Raw genomic sequence first — 17,831 nt, forward strand, 5'->3', positions numbered from 1 at the left:
ACATTTGAAAACTATAGCAAAATGTGCTTCAAGGTGTCCTGGAAAAAACAAATGTTTTTTGCAGTTTTATAAACTTTTCTCATATTTTTAAATGATAGAACCAATTAGGAAATGGCATTTATAATCCAGGAAGAAACATCATGTTAATGCAGCTTGACACCACTATAATTTGCCAGGTTATGGGTTTTGTAGTTTGGTGTGGCCCCAGCACTCTGAGGGCTCTTCCACACAGCCTTATATCCCAGATTATCAAGGCTGAAGATCCCACATGATCTGAGTGTGGACCCAGATAACCCAGCTCAAAGCAGATATTGTGTGATTTTCTGCCTTGATATTCTGGGATAGAGGACTGTGTGGAAGGGTCCTTAGGCAGAGAAGGCTCAAGGCCTTGTCAAACTGTGTAACCTTCCTGATTTCCTAGTGCTAAGCCCTGGCCGGGGGTCAAAGTACATTCATTCTCCGTCCTGCCTGCCTGCTTGTCTCTCCCGGAACCTGGAGGCGGCGGGCGGTGTTTCCGGCCGGGCGGCGTGCAGCAGCGGACCCTTCCCGCTGGGTGCTCTTCTGCTGCTTCACCACCTCCATGCAGTCCCGGGTGGTGTGCCTCGGCGGCGGGGGGCCTGGCGCTTATGGGGCGCCCGGGGCCGGCAGGAGGGTCCGGCTCCTCCTCCAGCAGGTGGCGGCGGGAATAGGGGCCCGAGGAGAGGAGGCCCCTCGGCTGCGTAGCCCGGCCAGGGCGCTCCACGGCGCCGGGAAGGCCGAAGGTAACCCCAGGCTTCTCTGTGGCAAAGGCCCGCCACCTTCCCTTCTCCCCCCCGCTGGGCTGCTTTCATAGCAGTCGCACCTGGAAGCTGTTTGGAGAGGCATCTGCCATGTGGCACCACTTCAACTGCCATGGCTCAATGCTATAAAAATCACGGGAGTTGTAGGTTTACAAGGTCCTTAGCCTTCTCTGCCCAAGGATGAAACTATTATTGTATTGTCGAAGCCTTTCATGGCCTGAACCACTGGATTTTGTGAGTTTTCCGGGCTGTATGGCCATGTTACAGAAGCATTCTCTCCTGATGTTTTGAGGTCAGTTGGAAACTAGGCAAGTGAGATTTGGAGCCCCCGCTGAGATTTTGACTGAAAGGTTGGCGGTTCGAATCCGGGAGCTCCTGCTGTTAACCCCAGTTTCTGCCAACCTAGTAGTCCGAAAGCATGCCAATGAGAGTAGATAAATAGGTACCGCTCTGGCGGGAAGGTAATGTCTCTCCATGCAGTCATGCCGGCCACATGACCTTGGAGGTGTCCATGGACAACGCAGGCTCTCCAGCTTACAAATGGAGATGAGCACTACACCCCACTAGACTTAATGTCAGGGGAAAACCTTCAGCTTTACATATGGCCATTTCCAGAGGCATTCTCTTCTCACATTTCGCCTACAACCTAGAGGTTGTGAGGTTAGTTGGAAACTAGGCAAGTGAGGCTTATATATCTGTGGAATGTCCAGGATTGGAGAAATCATGAAAATGAATGAAATCTGGCTACCAGTATTAAAAAAAACCTCTAAAATCATGACAGCAAATATAGAGACATCACAACTGCTGAGGATGGCTGCCCTAGATGCAGGCAAAATGTCAGGAGAGAATGCTTCTGGAACATGGCCATACACCCCAGAAAACTCACAGCAACACATTATTATTATAGATATGTTTGTACATAACAACACAGCACACATGCACATTAGTTCCAAGTGTCTGAGATTTGTCTCTGAATATTGGGCTCTTCCCAAGGGCCTAGGACAAGGGTCCTCAAACTAAGGCCCAGGGGCCGGATACGGCCCTCCAAGGTCATTTACCCAGCCCTTGCTCAGGGTCAACCTAAGTCTGAAAGCACACAACAACAACAACAATCCTATCTCATCAGTGAAAAGCAGATCAACACTTCCCATTGAAATACTAATAGGCTTATATTTGTTAAAATTGTTTTTCATTTTAATTATTGTATTGTTTTAAGTGTTTTTTGCACTACAAATAAAACATGTGCAGTGTGCATAGGAATTCATTCATGTGTTTTTCAAATTGTAATCCGGCTCTCCAACAGTCTGAGGGACTGTGACCTGGCCCTCTGTTAAAAAGTTTGTGGACCCCTGACCTAGGCAATAATAATAATAATCATCATCATCATTTATATCCCACTTTTCTCCCTAACGGGACCCAAAGCAGCTCACAACATAATACAATACAGATCAAAGCACATTTAACATAAAATCACACAAAGCATCGTAACGTCCAGAAAAAAATAAATACTAAGCATTAAAAAAGCAATTACAATTATTTTGGAGACTCATCATTTAAATAGTATATTTCACTAAGCTTAGTTCAAATCGACCTTGAGGTTATTAGCAATTGAATATTAGAGGTATTTTCACAGAATGCGAGCAGTTCCGAGAAGTACTGCTTTCTGCAGCATGTGGATTGATGTTCTGTCCAAATTAAGGCTTTTCCAGTGCTTTTCAAGGTTTCTTGGAATGCCTCCAAGTGCACCAACCACTATTGGTACCCCACTATTGTTCTTTTTTCCAAGTGATAGCAATTATTATTATTATTATTATTATTATTATTATTATTATATTTATTTATACCCTGCTTTATACCCTGGCTATAGAAGCAGGTTTTGATAACAGATAAATGTAATGCTAATTAGTGATTGGAGGATTTATTTACTTATTTAGAGCATTTATATCCCGTCCTCCTCACCTCCAAAGAGGAACTCAGGGCGGCTTACAACAGGCAACCATTAGATGACAAACAAACATTAAAATACAGAGTTACAATTAAAACAGCAATTTAAACACATAGCTATATGTTATTATTTAGATATTATGAATTTTTACATGTATGTCTGGGATTGAATTTTGCCATTATTATGTTGTAAACCTTTTGAGGGATGAAAAAAGCAGTATATAAGTATAGTAAATAAATATAAATATAGTAAATAATTCGATTGCTTTTATTAACCAGAGCAGTGGTTGGGATATTTTAATTGTATTATATAACAAAACCACTACTTTTTACATTTATGGATTATGTTTCTCGCTCTCAACTAAATTTGTTCTTTTTTATTGATTTTGCTTTGTCATTATTTGTTTGATTTAATTTTAATGTTGGTTATATGTTTATTACTGTTCACATTGTTTGCACTATTATAATGCTGTAAGCTGCTCTGAGTCCCCTTGGGAAGATAGGGCAGGGTACAAATAAAGTTTTGTTGTTGTTGTTGTTGTTGTTGTTGTTGCTGTTGTTGTTGCTGTTGTTGTTAATCTCCCCGAAGGGCTTAACATGAAGCAGCTTAACGTGAAAGCATTATTTATTTATTATTTTAAATAATATATTTAAATATATGGCTTCAATGCTGTGGAATATACAGAAGTTATAGTTTGGGGAGGCACCATCACCCTTGGGCAGAACAGGATGACTCCCAAGATTCCATAGTATTGAGCCATGGCAGTTAAAGTGAAGTTAAAGGGCATTGGTTCTGCTGCAGTGTAGATGTACCCCAGGCCTTGAGTGTCTTTCTGCTTTGAAGGCTTAGGTTTGCTTGTGGAGGAGAACACTTAAGATATTAGCGATGAACATGAACTGATATGTCCTTCTCATTTGAAAGGCAATATATCTGTGCTAGTTACAGAGAAAACCTGAGATCTAATACACTATGTCACACAATATTTGTTCCTGGGTTATAAATGTCATTTCCTAATTAGTTCTATCATAAAAACATGGAAAAGGTTTACGAAACTGCAAAAACTTTATTTTTGCGGGACACCCTGCAGCACATTTTACTATAGTTTTTCAATGTCTCTATGTCATAGAGTCTCAACCAATTCAAGGCAGCCACAAAAACAATGTTTCTGGATTATAGCAATTACTTTCAATGTAAGTACCACATAGTAAAACAGGAAATAACACTTTCAAACCAGGAACAGAATTTTTTTCAAATTGTTACATAGTGATATACCCCTTTTGCTCTTCTTATTGACTTTGCTGAACCACCGTCTGCCTCCCTGTCATATATTTATCACCTGCTGTTCTTTTTAATGTTTCTCTTTGCCATTATCCTCTCACTTACGTAACCCCCTTTTTGCACTTACACTTTCTCCCTCTTTCCTATTTTCATGCAAAGACAGTGATAAGAGTTCCTGCAACTTTAATGGTTACCACATCAGGGAACTCCAGAAAGTGAAAATAGGAAAATGTATACAGTTTTTTAAATAGGAGAATCCCCATTTTCCACAGCCATAACCTCTGATGTTAAAACTAGCCCCATACTTTTGGTCTCCAGCTCCCACAATCCCTTTTGCTAGGTGAGGTTTGTAGAAAAAAACCTCTGCTTTTCCAGATTAGTGTCCCTTTTGATTTGCTCATATTCCCTCTTTGATTTTGGTACATTTTCTGAGTGCTGCAACTTTTACTGCTCACATCACACATTTAGAAGTGCCACAATTCTACTTTAACTGCCATGATTCCATTTTATTGGATCCTGGAATTTGTAGTTGTGGAAGCACCATTTAGTATTCTCAGTTAAAGAACTCTTCTAGTACTTCTGTGAACTACAGCCCCTAGGAATTGCATAGAAATGAAGCCATAACAGGCAAAATACCTAACAGGATACATAGCACTATAATATGTGTAGTGTGAAAGGCCCCTGATCAGTGATAGTTTCTGGTGAGGCAAGGTAAATTTACATCAGAGGCTGGGGAGATAAGTACTTCACTCTCAATCAGTAAACTTTGTAGAAAGGGGGGGAAAAAACTTCCAATTAAGTAAAGGCAGAATGTATTGCTATGTCTCTCACTTTTACTCTGAGCATAGTAGTGTTGGGATGCTAGAGGCCATGGTGCAGCCTGATATAGTTCAAGCAGCTGGTTTTGCTTGCACTGTTTCTCTTTATGCAGCTTTAATAGTGCAGGCATAGACTGTTATTCATGCAAGGATGAGTTCCCTCCTATCTCTTGATCACCTTTGTTGTCTCATGAAGATGGGGTAAAGTTTGGAGGGTCAAGAGTGGACCCAAAGAGGCCAGTCCAATCCTACCATGATATACAGTGAGAGGAGTACCACATTTAGACACAGACTAAGAAAGCTACCTTTAACTGAGCTTGTTAAATATTTTAAATGACATTTGTATTTTTAAATTCAGTCTTTTATGATACACCATTTTGACTTTACTTGAATGGTTTGAATTAAATTTTTATGTATAGCTTTATGGGTTATTCAGTATAATGCAGTGTACTGCATCCTTTGCAAGCCTCCCTGAAATCTCCTGGTATAGGGAGGGGTACAAATATTTTAATTACAATAACATTTTATAAAACTTCTCCCCTGATGTTTCAAGTGACCCGTTTATGATCCAGTCTGTGATGGGAACTGGGTTCAATAAGCTCAATCCACCACATAATGTCAAGAGGAGCAAAAGAGTGGGAAACAGCCACTGTCTTCTCTCCCTTGTATAATTCCATCTTCTCCAGTTCCAGGAATGTACAATATGGTGCAAGAAGAAACCTTTATCACCTCCTTTTAGCCCCTATTTACTACCAGTAGTTTGTCTACTTATTCCTTCCAGTAATAGTTACTGATATGTCCCTTTCATTCAAAATAATTAAGTATAGAAAATGAAGCTTGTCTTTTTCTTGGAGTGCATCTATAGTGTAGAATTAATGCAGTTTGACACTACTTTAACTGATATGGCTTAGTGCTATGGAATCATGAGATTTGTCATTCTATAAGGTCTCTAGCTTTCTCTGCTAAAGAGTGCTGGCGCCTCACCAAATTACAAATCCCAGGACTCCATAGCATTGAGCCCCACTTCTCTTTGTTCAGATCTTCTTCTGTCATTTGAAACTATCCAGTTAAATTTTAAAGCACAGTCTTCTTCATCTCAATAATTCCCATCTCCTGCCCTTTTAAAAGATCCAACCATATTCCAAACCTTGTTTTAACCCATCAGTCTCCTTGTTCCACTCCTTTTCCTTCCAAGCCTCTTCTGCTTTTCCAGAAGAAATAGCCAGATTTTAAATCCTTTTCCTACCCATCAATCTACTCCTCTTCCTCCCAATGCTCCCCTGTTTTTTCAAAAGAGCTTTCCAAACCAAATGGTCTTCTCCTCCCAGGAAATCGAGAGGAGAGGACTAGTAGAGAGAATTATGGAAGGAGATGGATGGGCTGGAAATGGGTTTCAGATCTCAGTGTTTCTTCTGGAAGGATAGGGGATTGAAAGGAGAGGTTTGGAAGAAGAAGAGTGGGTGAGGAAATTGATGGGCTTTGAAGGGGTTATTAAAAGGTGTCCTGCTGGCAAGGTGAGAAAAGGACTGACACTGTCAATAGACTGTGTAGCATGCATGTTTGGAGATGGTTTATGGTATTCCATAATTGACACTAGCTCATTTACTAGTTCTATTTACCCCAAGATACTTTTACTATAATCTGCTTACCATATATTTAGTTTATTATAGCCTAGAAGTGTGTCATAAAGCATGAACATTTGCTACGCAAATAATGCTTATTCCCTCCTCATTCTATGTATAACAGGGCAGAACAGTAGATGCTGTTGGGATTAGGGTTGTGTGACTCAGCAAAAACTCGTGCTGCTTTTGGTCCTGTTTCCCCCCCCCCCCCCTGTTTAATGGGAAGTTCTGAAATCGGGTGAGGGTTCCATTTTTGTTCTGGTAAGATCCGGTCCATTGGTGCCAATTGAGAAACTTTAGAGGCCAATTTTGCTGTCATTTGTAGGCCTATCAGCATGAAACACATCTCACTTATAGGCCACATTTATGACTGCAAACCTGCCAAGTTTCAGATCGTTTCACCAATTCACAGACATTAGGCATTTTTTTTCAACTTTTTGCCATAACATTAAAAAAAAAAACCACAATAAGGGGTTCTGGGAAGTGAAGTCCCAAGTGCATGCCATGAGAGAGGAAGGAGAATGGACACAGTCAACAAGGTTCTGACTGATTGAGAAAGAAAGTGAGAAACACACAGAGAGAAAAACCTCAACTCCCATCATACCCTGAGAGGGAGCATAAATACTCCTTCAATGCTTGTCGCCTCTGCCTCAGGTAGAGCACCACTCAGTCCCATTAGCCTCCAATAGCCTCCATTAGCCAAAAAGATCCGGCTGCTGTAATCCGTATCTGCTAAGGTTTCAGCTGCCCCCAGCCAAGCTTGTTTCTAGGGATTTGGCAGCTGAATCCCCCAAACCCAGTACACCAAATCGATATAGTGCACACCCATAGTTGGGATGCAATAGCCAGGAGCTCTACCCAGATTAGAAAATAGGGAAGCAAGTCTGTAGCTTTAGTTCAGCAAATATTAAAAGGCTATACATTGCACTTTTTCTGGTCTGTAATAACCAGATGTTTGTTAGGACGGACCAGAAACATTGGTTGCAAGCACTGTCTGTTTTACAGACACACACACACGTGTGTGAGTTTGCCATGTTCTTTCTTCATTCATTCTGTTTCAATTGGAGGAAATTTCATTGTCGATGAGAAATGTATTACTCTTTTCCAGAAAGACAGGAAAGCTAACGGACTCTTACTCTCTCATTCATAGAATTTTATAAGAGGTTCACATGTCCTCTTTTTCTGCTTGTAACTTTTCATTGTTTAACACTATTAGTTCTACATAATATGCATTGAGGAAGAAGAGATGAGAAAGATTACTTCAGAGTGGTTTTTGGTTAATAGTGCGTGGAGCCATCTGTTTTGAAAAGCTTTTTATTGCAGGGGTTGGGAAATGTGATGCCTTTCAGATGATGTTGAACTGCAGATCACATTGTCCCTCATCATTTACTACTTGGTTACAGCTAATGGGAGCTAAAACCCAAAAACATCTGGTGGGGCATACGATGGATTGACTCCAAGTTGACCCTGTAGTTCCAACCTTTAGCTTCCTGTTGCCCATGTTTCCCTTTCCTTGAAAGATCTTTTCCTAGTTCAGGTTTTTGGTCCTCAGGGTGATCACTGTACTGGAAAAGTGGCTGCGTTGACAAGTGGGTTCAGTGTGGTGAAGCATGCCCTCTTTTCTATTATAATTATTAAATTAAAATAGCCACAGAGAACTGTAGACAGTAAAAACAGCAAGGATTTATATTGGTGCCACACACAGTATATGGCAACACCAACATTTCAAACAAAAGTGACATATTTCCCCAAACTCCTCCCACATTTTCAGCTCCTAGAATCCAGATCTCCTCCATTCCCTTGCCAGGGATTCATGTATCCTGTATCATGTATCCTGGCATTGTTGTATGCTTGGCTTTTGTACCACGTCTTAACAAGGTGCTGAGATTACTGTGCTGAGGTTTTGGCCATAACTCAGTTCTTGAGATTGGCCTGACCCTCACTTTTCAAAATATCTTTCTTGTCTTCTAGGATGACTGCAAATTGGTATGCTCCTCCTTATCTCTTTGGGTTTTTAAGTTGATAATAAATCATTGTGAAAGGAAGTCTCGTGATAGTCACCTTGCTGCCTAACAGCTTCAGTGTTGCTCAAAGTCCTTTTTGTGTTTACTCATAGCTGCTTAAAAGCTGTATTCTGGGATCTCCCACTTATTTCTGCTACAGTAAAAGTAAAGATGATCCATGTAACCAATAAACACTAAACTGTCAGTTGGGGCTTCAAATAAATATTTCAAATGATTAGTAGTTAATACTAATTGTAAGTGCTGGGAAGTAACCAATAGCAATGTGAATATTATTCAAAAGATCAGTAATAGATTATGTATAAGAATTTAAAGATGGCCATAACATGTTAGGAAAGATGATGAATACTTTCCACTAGTCTCTCCAATATCCAGTATCCAGTGAAAATTGAAAATTACATTTTATATTGATGTGTATTTTTTGGTTGCAAACAGATTCTTACTTGATTTCTCAAGAAAGCCTACTGCTAGTTCAGGACAGCCAACTTGTTTTGAACCCCTTTAAGTTATCCTGCTGCTGTTGTGTTATCCTTTTTTCTGTATTATGAATAGCTTTCTTGCCATGGCATAGGAGCCCAATGTGTACTTGCATTACCTTAATCACTGAGCTGTCCAGGAATTGTCATGTTAAAAATGGTTTCAGTGTAATTTTGGTGATAGATAATGTAACACATAGGAACATCCACCCACTCAGCCATATGTTTACATCTTCCACAGTGTAAAAATATAACAAATTATTAACCATTTACTGTCTATCTAAAGATATCACAAGACTACTGCTTTAACACCATTTATAGCAAGGATGGAAACAAACTTGTAACTTCAAGGACATGCTGTATAAAGCAATTGTAGCTCTGTAAAGAACTGTTACAACTTGAATGAATAATCTGCCCTTTGACATTGTAAATGTAACATTCATCTTATTTGCACAATTAAGGTTAGGACTTTATTTAAAGGGAAAATGAAGCACAGTAATCTTGTTACTCTGTACAAAGGTCTCCAGTCTCAGCTCTAAAACACTGACCAAAGGTTAGAAGGAAGTTCCTGATTAAAATGTCATCATGGATAGTGTACTGCCAAAGGGGAGCAGATAATGTTTATGTGTCTGAAATGAGCTGACATCTCTGCCTTCATTTGCAGTTATTATACACAATACTTGCAGGCAATAACCAATAAATTTCTTCTTTTTTATTTGCAGGAGATACTGTTACCATTGGAGATGTGTCATACAAACTCAGAACTCCAAGAAATCCAGAACTTGTACCAAGGAACTACAGTAAGGAGCTATATTATTTCACAACCAGGCCAAAGCAGGAGTCCAGATGAACAAATATGTGCATATGTGTGCTGAAAAAGAGAGCCCTGAGTACACAGGCTGCATATGGCCTCCAGGCTTCTAAAACCGCACTTGGATATGAGGGCGATCTGGCTGTGACATTTGTCACCCCATTGATTTCAGGGTTGATATGGCTCATCTAGCTGGTCAGGCGGGTGTCCCCTTCCTCACCATGTGCCTCCCTCCCGAGGCATTGCGCTTGGTGGAAGAGGACAATGTCCGAGGTATAGGAGTATACTGCTGTCTCCAGTCTTTGATCCTGGGTATACGATAGCTAAAACCGCACTCCTTTGCTGGGTGGGAAATCCTTGTTCTTAATTGATACAAGACAAGGGGTGGAATTTCCTTGTCACTACCAATGAAACATGGGATTAATGTACAGTTCTGCAAGGAAATTCATTAACTGCATAAAAGAGTATATTAAAAGGCTCTTAAAATTTTAAAATGCTGTTTTTAAAATAAATTTACATTGTGACATTTTTTATAGATCATGGGTCTGAACATATGAGTAGGTACGCATTGGATTGAGCTGTGTTTTGCATACCGAAAGACTTACTGGGTAGAACATTGAGCTTGGACCAGGAAGATCATGAAACTTGTTGAATAATTTCGAGCTAGTTCACTGTCCCTCACGTTCAAATGCCTCATAGTGTGATTAGGATGAGAATATTTATTTATTTATTTATTTCACATATTTGTATCCTGTCTTTCTCACCCCTGGAGGGGGAATCAGGGTGGCTTCACAACAGGCATCCATTCAATGCCAGCAACCGTAATAAATGGTAAAAGCAATTAAAACATAAAATTACAAAAACATTATTTAAATCACGCATGTTTGATATAATAGTCCAGGTCAGTCCATTGTCATTCACACAAATTGGGTCTCATTCTAAATTGCTGCCTCTACTGTTCAAATGCTTGGTTTTGAGTTTTATCCTAAAGGACAAGAGGGAGGGGCCAATCTAATGTCACTGGGTAGAGAGTTCCACAGGCAAGGGGCCAGCACAGAGAAGGCCCTGTCTCTTGTCTCCACCAGTCACGCTTTTGAGGATGGTGGGAACGAGAACAGGGCCTCTCCCATCGATCTTAAACTTTGCGATGGTTCATAGCAAGAGATACATTCAGACAGGTAAGCTGGGCCAAAACCATTCAGGGCTTTCTAGCCAAAGTCAGCACTTTGAATTGTGCTCTGTAGCAGATTGGAAACCAGTGAAGCTGGCATAGCAAAGGAATTGTATAATCTCTGTATGCCACTCTGGTGAGCAACCAGGCTGCTGTCCATTGGACTAGTTGGAGCTTCCAAACAGTCTTCAAAGGCAACCCCACATAGAGTGCATTGCAGTAATCTATTTGGGATGTAATGAGAGCATGGACCACTGTGGCCAAGTCTGATTTTCCAATGTATGGGCACAACTGGTGCACAAGTTTTAATTATGCAAACGCTCCCCCAGCCAGGCTCAGCGATGAGTCTAGGATCACTCTCAAGCAGCAAACCTGTGTCTTGAGTGGGAGTGTGTCCCTTTCCAGCACAGGCTGTAATCCTATGCCCTGTCAGCCTTGCGACTGACCAAGAGGACCTCTGTCTTTTATGGATTCAATTTCAATTTGTTTGCCCTTATGCAGACCATCACAGCTACCAAACACTGGTTCAGGACCTGAACAGCCTCCTTAGAAACAGGTGGTGAGGTGTGATAGAGCTGAACATCATCTGGGTACAAATGACATCTCACCCCAAAACTCAGGATAATCTCTCCCAGTGGCTTCATGTAAAATTTAACATCACCAACATAAGGGCAATGCTGATCCCTGTGGGATTCTACAAGTCAGTGGTTGTGAGGTCAAGCAGATGTCCCCTAGCAACAATTTTAGGCCACAATGAGCAAAGTTTGTTTGTGGGACTGCATATTCAGACTCCTTAAACCACCTTTTTTGTCATAAGGGATACCACTTGAGCATCCCTTATTCAGAATTCTGAAGTCCACCTGGCTGACTGAGGCGGCAAACCCTTTGTTTTCTAATGGTTTAATGTACACAAACTTGGTTTCATGCTCTATAAAATGATCTTCTGACTATGTGTATAAAGTTTCAAATAAGAAACTAATACAATTCTTGCAGTGACAACAAAGCTGAGAAAGCAACTAACCTCAGATAGAGGTATTACTTGAAATTATATCTCTATGAAATTATGTAGACATATCTTGTACATCTGCAGTGGGTTAAACTACTGAGCTGATAAACTTGTTGACCAAAAAGGTCGCAGGTTCCAATCCGGGGAGCAGCGTAAGCTTCCGCTGTCAGCCCCAGCTTCTACCAACCTAGCAGTTCGAAAACACGCAAATGTGAGTAGATCAATAGATACTGCTCTGGCAGGAAGGTAACGGTGCTCCATGCAGTCATGCTGGCCACATGACCTTGGAAGTGTCTATGGACAACGCTGGCTCTTTGGCTTAGAAATGGAGATGAGCATCACACCCCAGAGTCGGACACGACTGGACTTAATGTCAGGGAATTTTTTTTACATTTACTTATCTTGTACAACAGACTTCTCCTGAGATGGGTGAATTTATAATGACTGTTGGTTTTAGTGATGGGTCTATGGACTGTAATAATTGTTGTTACTGCTGAAAAAAAAGGCATAAATGAATTCTGTGTTTAGACTTGAACCCCATCTCCGAGATATTTCATTATGTACATATATGTAAATATAAATATTCCAATTTTTTAAAATCCAAAATACTTCTGGTCCAGAGCATTCTGGATAAGGGATATTCGGCCTGTATTGGCTCTTCTGGAAGTCTGCAGATTCAGCAGTTCATTCTTTAAATAGATTGCAGCTGTCTCTTGCATTGTTTAACACCATAAAATGCCTGTTTTTCCAAACCAGAGTGAACTGGTTTGGACCGTTGGGAGTCTGTCTGGCCGTTAGAAGAAAATTACTTTTTGGCCTAGAAAAGCAACCCTTGTATTTGCCTGGAAGGATAAAGATGTTCTAAATAAACCACATCTTTAACTTCAATTAAAAAAAACAGACATTTTTCACTACAAAATGGAATTTTTGGGCTTCACTTAGCACGAAATTGCATCTTACTGCAAGCTGAAATACTACCTGCAACTTATTTATTAGGAAACAAAGTCAATTAAATGCACCAGGATATAACTTTGTGCAAACATGTAGAAGTCTTGATTCGTCCGTTTTTGCCTCCCACGAGACCTGTGGATTTTCTCGCTACATTCCATGTCTATACTTGGAACTGTGGATCAGAGCTCATAAAAGTTAAATGTATTTCTGTGCAGTTGTGGGATTTTTTTACAAGGAACAGAATGTGTGAAAACTATTGTGAAAAACTGTAGTTCTGTTCTATCATTTCTGTCTCCATTCCTGGATATTTGTCCATTGCAACATCCCATTTGGAATGGCTGCATCTCATTTGAATTACCAACACACTCTATTGGGGACTTCCTTTGACAAGTGTTCAAAAACATCAGTGAGTCCAAAATGCTGTCTGCGTCTAGCAATTGGCAACATATGACTCCCTAGATGAAACAGCTTCACTTGTTACCAATCTTGTTTCTGGCCACAACCCAATATGACCTATAAAGCCCTAAATGGCTTGGATCCAGACCATGTGAAAGACCGTGTCTGCCTGTATGAGGCTGCCCAAATCTTAAGCTCTTTGGGAAAAGCTTTTGTTCTGTCCCAACACTTTCTCAGGTCTGACTGTTGAGGATATGGGAAAGAGCTTTCTGAACATCTGCTCTCACACTGTGAATCTCCTTCCTGCCAGAGGCCAGCTTGACCTCCACTTTGATCTTTTTTGGCCAACAGGCTAAGTCCTTTTATTTAAACAAGCCTTGAGTCATTGATTAGGTGTGGCAAAAGGGTCTTTTTAATGGCATATTCTAAATATTTTCATGTGATTGTCTATTTAATGTGTTTTTTTAAATCATATATTTTGTATCTATATAAAAAATGTAATGTTCGTTTGTGGGATTAACGGAACTCAAAAACTACTGGACAAATTGACACCAAATTTGGACAGCATACACCTAACAACCCAATGTATGTCCTTCACTCAAAATATTTTGGTTTTGTCATTTGGGAGTTGTAGTTCTTGGGATTTATAGTTCACCTACAATGACAGAGCATTCTGAACCCCACCAACGATGGAATTGGACCAAAGGTGACACACTGGATTCCCATGACCAACAGAAAAGACTAGAAGGGTTTGGTGGGCATTGACCTTGAGTTTGGGAGTTGTAGTTCACCTACATCCAGAGACCACTGTGGACTCAAACAATGATGGATCTGGACCAAACTTGGCACAAATATTCGATATGCCCAAATATGAATACAGATGGCGTTTGGGGGAAATAGACCTTGACATTTGGGATTTGTACTTACTGGGATTTATAGTTCACCTACAATCAAAGAGCATTCTGAACCCCACAAACTACAGAATTGGGGCATATTTCCCAGACAGAACCCCCATGACCAACAGAAAATACTTAAGGCCATCCAGTCCAACTCTCTTCACCAGGGCAAGAAAATCTAATCAAAGCCCTCCTGACAAAGAGCCATCCAGCCATAGGTATAGATAGATATATGTGATTCACACACACACAGAGATATAATATAGATTTGAAAGGGACCCCTAAAGAAGGACTATGATATGTTGCATCATATTCCAGAGTAGGCAAACCAGACACTCTCCACATCAACACGGACAAAAAAAACAACAGGAAATACTGTTTACCCACAAACATAAAGAACTTACATAGATTAGAAACCATTACTTTATTTTCCAGATCACCAGACTGGACCACAGCAACGCGTGGCAGGGGACGGCTAGTAATTATATATTTTTATTTTAACTCTACATTGTAAGCTGCTTTAGATCCCACATGCAGAGAAAGTCCATATATAAATAATTAAATCAAATAAAAATATATACGGTCTTCCCATGGTACACATAAATATTAGTATTAGATCTCTTCTATGTTTTTGTGGCTATTGCCACTTCCACACAAAGATAGAAACAGGAGATTGCAGTTGTTCGGTGACATTAACTAACATTTTTTTTTGTAATATTGATACTAGTTTTGTTTTTAAAAAATGATGCCTTGTTAAAAATCCAGGTCTGATTCACATAGCGTAAAGATTGCAGGAAGGACATGTGAAATAATATGAAAGAATGGAAAAAGTTCTGGGAGGGTGAGACTTTGTTTTATTTTTCTTTTCTTTCTTGGCCTTCATAATAACCTACACAGTACGTGTTGTGTGTGTTTCACTATAAGATCAACTCAGCATATTTGCCAAGGAATATATCCAAGGCTAAGTTCTCTTTATTACAGATCAAGGAAATACTGAACATTTGTGGGAATTGCAAAAGTGCTAAAATACTCCAGAGTAAATTACGCTCTGTAACACATTGATGACTAGCGGGCTGTAAGTGCATTTGAGTGCACTCGTGCCCAAAGGGGCTGTACCTCTGGGCCTTTGGATTGTACTTGTATGCTTTATAGCATTTATGTTCTGTTCTACATGACAGCTTGTTTTGCATTCTTGAATTTTGTTTCTATTTTAGGCTTCTCTTAAGTCTGATCCAATTTCTTTTCTTCAAGCCATAGCTAAAAATAGAACTACTAAGCTTATTTATGTGAAATGTACCAGAAGCTTTAGGTTACAAAGCAAGAAAATTGTTTCAGGGCTTCTGATATGAGGTGACAGGGCTCCATTTGAGCATGGTTTGGAAACTATAGTTAGTTCTAAATGTGGCTGCCACACAGTCTAATTGAATTGGGTATATGATCACGTTATGGATGTGGAGGGTCAGTTGTAACTCTTCACATCCATTCCCTTTCTGAGCCTAAATAAGAAAAATTACAGTTTTATTTGGCTTTTGAAGAAAATAATCTGCCTTTTTGGCACCTATCAAATAAGTTTTCCAGAATCTCAAGCAGTTTACTCTTTTATGGACTTTCTAACGCATCATTGTACTTGATCTACTTTATTAAGGGTATTCTAGTTTACCTGTTTTTTTTTTTAAATGGCATTTTAAAGGTGAATATTACTGTAAACCACTCTGAGAATTTCTTTATAGCTCGGCATACAATGCACATCCTCACTGCATGCTGTATTTTGTTGTGGTGTGCCTTCAAGTCATTTCCAACCAAAATGGAACCTTTAATATTTGTCTGTAAATATTTCATTTAGGGAAAGGTTATCAGTCAAATTGAATTCATTTTGTAGCAGTCTTTGGATTTGCAGATTGACTAGTGCACACAAGCGGTTTGCCCACATCTTAGAAACTAATGTCTGGATTATTTGTATGTTTTTATTAGCTTAAAGACTTGATATTACAGTTGTGTATATTAATACTTACAGTACAGATTATACTCACTATCTTTTGATGTTCGCTTGGCAACAAAGCAAATCCTATTCAGGCTAAATAGAGTATAGACCAGTCGTGGGCAAATTTCAACCTTCCAGGTGTTTTGGACTTCAACTCCCACAATTCCTAACAGCCTACCGGCTTTTAGGAATTGTGGGAGTCAAAGTCCAGAACATCTGGAGCTTTGAAATTTGCCCATGCCTTGTATAGACAGTCCCCAAGTTCAAAACATCCAACTTACAAATGACTTATAGTTAAGAACAGGGGTGAGACAGCCGGAAGTGAGAGAAATCTACTGCTAGGAAGGGAAATTCACTCCTGAAAGAGTTATCATGGGGGAAAAGTGTCTCACTGAAGCTTTTTAATCAATCCTTGTTTCCACAGTAAGCATTTTTTTTTTCAAAATCCAATTATCACAGGGACAGAAAGTGAGTTGAAATTTTCTGAACAGGGCACAGATAGCAAACCAAACACTACTGAAGTGTTATCCCTTCCCTATGCTATCCTATATACCTGTTCCAACTTTCATACAAATTCAACTTAAGAATGAACCTAAAGAACCTATCTTGTTTGTAACTTGGGGACTGCCTATATATTGAATGTGAAAATTGTGAGACCTGTATTATTGACATTCCTCTTTCGGTAATTCTGACGCAACCAAAGATGGTTTTATTTATAATTATGTGTCTTTGCATGTTTCTAATTTGTATTCGCTGCCTGTCTCCAAATGCAGGCTGCACTCTAGCCCAGTGTCCCATGTTCTCCTTTATTTTTCCCCTGGGTAGCATGCACTTTCCCCTAGTTTTTGTCCATTGTAGACTGTTACATATCATGTTCATGCTCTTGCTACTGTTCATATCTTTTTGTGGTTTTGATCCATCACTGTGGAGGATCTTAGTGATTACATATGTTTTCATTCTTAGTGATTACACATGTTTTCATTCTATAATGCATAAATGTCTTCAGGTTAGTGCATAATTCCTAGGTGAGAGAAAGAGCAACACAGGAAGCCACCACAACTGCCTTTGTATTGATCCGAATAATTGTTTCCTCTGTGTTTTCCTCTGAGGAGGAACATTTTTGTCACTTGTACAGTAGGTTTCTGTTGGGTGGTAGAATGATATAAATTATTATCTTTTTGGTGAGTGATGCACTTCTGTTCTATTTGCCTTTTATACTGCACTAGCTAAACCTGACCACGCTTTGTTGTGGCTCAGTCTGGTATGAAATGAATGAGGTAGTCAATGCAAGTATTGTTTTGAACATAGATTTACCAAGAAAACACACCATTCAATTCAATACCCTGCCTAGTGTTGCTGTGTTTATGTGGATTGAAAGGAAAGGAAAGAAAAAGAGATTTTTAACAGAAATCTTTTTATTATAAAGCTAGTGAATTGACTACATGTATGGTTTGTCCGTTTTCTGCTTAAACATAAATATACGATGCTTACCGACTCCATTTTTATTTTAGTATTAAAACACGCACCTATTGGAATGCAACGTTGTGTCGAAATGTCAAGTCAGTCAACCGACTACTTTTCGAGTTCTGTGAGCACAGACATATGCAGTCTGAGATTTTATATATAAAGATTTGGTTATTGTGATGTTGACTTGATTGGCCCCTCTAGCACCAATTTCAT

The 17,831-nt window shown here is 39.7% G+C and overlaps 1 protein-coding gene across 2 annotated transcripts in view; it reads left to right on the forward strand.

Moving 5' to 3' along the window:
• Positions 1 to 531: 531 nt before the first annotated feature.
• Positions 532 to 17,831, forward strand: part of VWA8 (von Willebrand factor A domain containing 8) — a 138,565-nt gene continuing 121,265 nt past the window's right edge. Inside the window, exons 1-2 of one of the 2 annotated variants that reach the window (XM_060769237.2) lie at positions 532 to 761; positions 9,662 to 9,739. In XM_060769237.2, the coding sequence (XP_060625220.2) occupies positions 581 to 761; positions 9,662 to 9,739 (259 nt within the window). In that variant the 5' untranslated portion in view covers positions 532 to 580. The remainder of the gene's footprint in view (positions 762 to 9,661; positions 9,740 to 17,831) is intronic. The other variant, XR_009631060.2, reaches the window with a different exon arrangement.

Source organism: Anolis sagrei, chromosome 3 (genome assembly GCF_037176765.1).
Source record: "Anolis sagrei isolate rAnoSag1 chromosome 3, rAnoSag1.mat, whole genome shotgun sequence".
In the NCBI taxonomy this organism is placed as follows: Eukaryota; Metazoa; Chordata; class Lepidosauria; order Squamata; family Dactyloidae; genus Anolis; species Anolis sagrei.